General features: G+C 34.0%; 1 protein-coding gene across 1 annotated transcript; it reads left to right on the top strand.

Moving 5' to 3' along the window:
* Positions 1-390: 390 nt before the first annotated feature.
* On the top strand, positions 391-3,737 carry LOC127079055 (chaperone protein ClpC1, chloroplastic). The gene is made up of 8 exons (XM_051019466.1): positions 391-739; positions 833-948; positions 1,027-1,254; positions 1,406-1,591; positions 1,687-1,899; positions 1,981-2,198; positions 2,294-2,369; positions 2,469-3,737. Exons 1-8 carry the CDS (start codon positions 436-438, stop codon positions 3,642-3,644), a joined length of 2,517 nt encoding a protein of 838 aa, XP_050875423.1. The 5' UTR covers positions 391-435; the 3' UTR covers positions 3,645-3,737.
* The last annotated feature ends 355 nt before the right edge of the window (positions 3,738-4,092 follow it).

The following is a 4,092-nucleotide window of genomic DNA, read 5'->3' as shown; positions in this document are numbered from 1 at the left end:
GTATTCCTCTTTGTTGAGTCATACTCGATATTAGACTGTTATAGAAGTAGTGTCATTAAAACAAAAACAAAACTATGTTTTTCCCGCAAACAAATTAAACCAGTTACACAAGTTACAATGAGAAGTTGAGAACCGAACACAAAAAAACACTATGGTAATTACCTTAACCATTCTCCACATAGTTTTTATTGTTTTTTAATCCATTACATGATAATCTAAGAATGAGGTTAACCATTTCAATTGATCATTTCCATGTAAACAAAATGACAAAAACAAGCTTAACAATTAAGTTAACCAATGAAGGTAACTTCCACGTTCCATTTCACATTGCTATAATCGCTTCTCAAAGAAACAACAAACCAAAAAATTCTCAAATTAAATAAATAACAACTTAGCTAAATAACTTGGTAACATAATAATTCATTGTGAACAAAAATGTTGGAGAGCTTAACAGAATGTACAATGAAAGTGTTAATGGCTTCACAAAAGGAAGCTAGGTTTGTAGGACATAAGTACATTAGCACAGAACATATTCTACTAGGGATCCTTGGTGATGGAACTTGTTTGGCTGCGAAAATTCTTAAGTCGTACGGAATCGATTTTAATGTTAGTAGAGAACAAGTGATGAAGATGATTGGAAGAGGTGGTGGTTGTAGTGGCTTGAGTTGCAAGGAACTAAGGTTTACTTATGATGCTAAGAATGTTCTTGATTTCTCACACAAATATGCTAAGTCTCTAGGTAATTTCATTCTTAGAAAGTTAACTTTTAGTATTAATCAAATTATTAATCATTTTAATTAACATGGTTTGTTTGTTTTTTGTTATGGTTTAGGTCATGATTATGTTGATACAATGCTTCTACTATTAGGGTTGCTTCAAGGAAGTTATGGTGTGGTAACTCAATTGATTGAAAATCAAGGTGCTGATGTAAACAAAATTAGAGAACATGTAAGTCATAATTCATAATGCGTTTGTTTGGATTTTTTTGTTCGATTTTGAGAGAAAAAATCGTTGAAATGTGAATAGGTGATTAGAGAAATTGCAGAAGGTTCTAAGAATAAAATGAAAGGTCAAGTTGAAGATCGCGTTCACTATGATGTTGTTGTTGCTGCAGAAAGTTCTAAGAATAATCAGATTAAATCTCAAGGTGTGAATCAAAACTATAACCTAGGTGCAAGAAAAGAAGAGAATGCAAATAAACAAAAGTCCGCTCTTGAGATTTTCGGAACCAATCTCACAAAATTGGCACAAGAGGTATCGTAATGACATTGAAACATCTTATAGAAATCAAGACGGTTTGAATTGAGATATTTGAATTTATCTACTAATTTAAGTATTTGTCAGACCGTTTGTACTTATTTTGATATGTTACTTTTAACCTATTTTCGTAAGTTCTTCTGTATAGGGTAAACTTCATCCGTTTGTGGGGAGGGAAGAACAAGTGGAACGCGTAATTCAAATAATTTGTAGACGGATGAAAAACAATCCTTGCCTTGTAGGAGAACCCGGAGTCGGAAAAACATCAATCATTCAAGGCCTTGCTCAAAGAATTTTGAGTGGATCTGTTCCTGAAAAACTCAAGGGAAAAAAGGTAAATCGTTGTAACTCTGATGTCATGTTTGGATGAACAACTTATTTAAGCGCTTATAGGGTAAGTACTTATCAATTTCCACTTATTTTGCTTAGGTGATTACATTGGACGTTGCCGATTTTTTATATGTAATATCAAACCAAGGATCTTCTGAAGAGAGAATCAAGTGTTTGATTAAGGAAATCGAACAAAGTGGCGATGTAATACTTTTCGTCAAAGAAGTTCATCACTTATTTGAAGCAGCAACATCGGGCGCCAAAATCTTCGCATACATTTTGAAACACGCCCTCGAAAGAGGTGTGATTCAAGTAAGAATTTTCATTTTTTTATCTTTCAATATTTTCATGATTAAATCTTATATAGTAAATAATGCAAATCTTTGTATATAGTGCATATTTGCTACAACATTGAATGAACATAGAATGCATATGGAGAATGATGTAACCTTAAAGAGAATATTTCAACCGGTTAAAGTCGTTGAACCGTCTGTTGAAGAAACCGTAGAAATTCTTAAAGGACTTCGCGGAACGTATGAGATGCATTATAAACTTCAGTATACCGATGAAGCTCTTGTTGCAGCCGCGAGTTTGTCTCAACAATATGTCAGGTAAAAGTTTGTTACTTCCAATTCTATAACATATATCATTTCCAAAATGAATCTCTAGTTTTTAATCACATGGTTTTTGCGCGCGTAAATTTCAGCGATCGTTTCTTGCCTGACAAGGCAATTGACTTGATCGACGAAGCTGGATCTCATGTTCAACTTTGTCATGCAAAGGTAAAATGGTTATCATTTTCAAATTTTTAGATCAATCAAATGAACATTTTGTATAGAACTTTATCGATAATCGATGGTTGATGTATCCTTTTGAAACAGAACAAAAAGAGTGGCAATGTTTCTGTTCCTAGTGTGAAAAAAAGTGATATTCAGCATGTTGTTTCTTCGTGGACTGGAGTTCCTGTCATCGATGTATCGAAGGAAGAAGGCGAAAACCTTCTCAACTTAGAAGACATGCTTCACAAACACGTAATCGGTCAAAACGAAGCGATCAACACAATCTGTCGAGCGATCCGTCGTGCTAGAGTCGGTCTAAGAAACTGCAGAAGGCCTATTGCAAGCTTCATGTTCACCGGTCCTTCTGGCGTGGGAAAAACCGAATTAGCCAACGCGCTTGCTTCAAACTATTTCGGCTCAAAAGATTCTTTGATAAGATTAGACATGAGTGAGTACATGGATAGATACAATGCAGCTAGGTTAATCGGAGCGCCGCCTGGATACATCGGTTTCGACGAAGGTGGCCAATTAACCGAAGCTATTAGGAGAAACTCTCATGCAGTTGTTTTATTTGATGAGATTGAAAAAGCACATTCAGATGTTTTTAACTTAATGCTTCAAGTTCTTGACGATGGAAGACTCACCGACGGAAAAGGTCAAACCGTCGACTTTAAGAGTACATTGATCATTATGACAAGCAATCTTGGTAACAACATCATTGAAGGGGTTGATGATAAGGATTTTTCGTTCGACCGTAAAAAAATCTTAGTTACGGAGGAATTGAAGAAACATTTTAGACCCGAGTTCTTGAATCGGCTCGATGAGATTATTGTTTTTAAAGAACTAACAAAGGTGGAAGTTGAACAGATTGCAAACATAATGTTGAGAGAAGTGTGTGAATATTTGTTGGTTAAAAACATCAATCTTTCTTTGACTTGTAGATTTAGAGATTTTGTGATTCAACATGGATATAATCCTAGCTATGGTGCAAGACCCTTAAGAAGGACTATTGCAAGATTTTTGGAAGATACATTGGCTGAAAAGATGTTGAGGAAAGAAATAAAAGAAGGTGATTCGATTGTTGTTGATATGAATGTTGATGATGGGAATGTTGTTGTGTTGAATCAAAAAAACTTCAAAAGGGATGATCTTTTCATAAGTTTTGTTGACTCAGATTGTGGTAATTTGGTTGATGGAAAGAGAAAAGACATGGTTGGAATTTCATGTAATTTGATGGGGAAAATGTTGGACATGCTTGGCCATAGGAAAAGTCCATAAATCTATATATAAGTTGCCCTTATCGTCAGATAGGTTAACTGATGTGTTTACTTTCGTCGTTAATTTAAAAGAAAATCTATATTGATCTCTCAATTTTTTAAAACGTATCAAATTGATTATTTTCGATTAATTAGCCGTGGAATTTAAAAAGGATCAAATTGAATCCCGGGGTTAATAGACGCAACAAAACAAATATTAATTATGTTTATTGTTGCAATCAAGAACTTTCATTTTTGTATACTAGGAAAATGGTTATTGTTTTGTGACAGTTATTACCAATATAACAAATTTAGCAACCATAAATCAAATGAATGTTTATGGAAGAGTTATAACAAAAATGATTGAGTGGCACCCTAATAATGGAACATGTTTTTTTTCATCCACATGTGAGGTGAAAAATTGTGGTCATAAAGAAATTGTTGATTTGGTAATTACCACACATTTGAAA

The sequence above is a fragment of the Lathyrus oleraceus genome, chromosome 5 (genome assembly GCF_024323335.1).
Source record: "Lathyrus oleraceus cultivar Zhongwan6 chromosome 5, CAAS_Psat_ZW6_1.0, whole genome shotgun sequence".
Lineage (NCBI taxonomy): Eukaryota > Viridiplantae > Streptophyta > Magnoliopsida > Fabales > Fabaceae > Lathyrus > Lathyrus oleraceus.
Note: the sequence above shows the minus strand (reverse complement) of the source record. Positions and strands in the feature narration are given on the sequence as shown.

Coding starts and splice junctions, on each gene's coding strand:
- LOC127079055 (XM_051019466.1), top strand. CDS start 436: ATGTTGGAGAGCTTAACAGAATGTACAATGAAAGTGTTAATGGCTTCA. Junction 1,900..1,980: donor TCGAAAGAGGTGTGATTCAA/GTAAGAATTTTC, acceptor CTTTGTATATAG/TGCATATTTGCTACAACATT. Junction 2,370..2,468: donor TTCAACTTTGTCATGCAAAG/GTAAAATGGTTA, acceptor CTTTTGAAACAG/AACAAAAAGAGTGGCAATGT.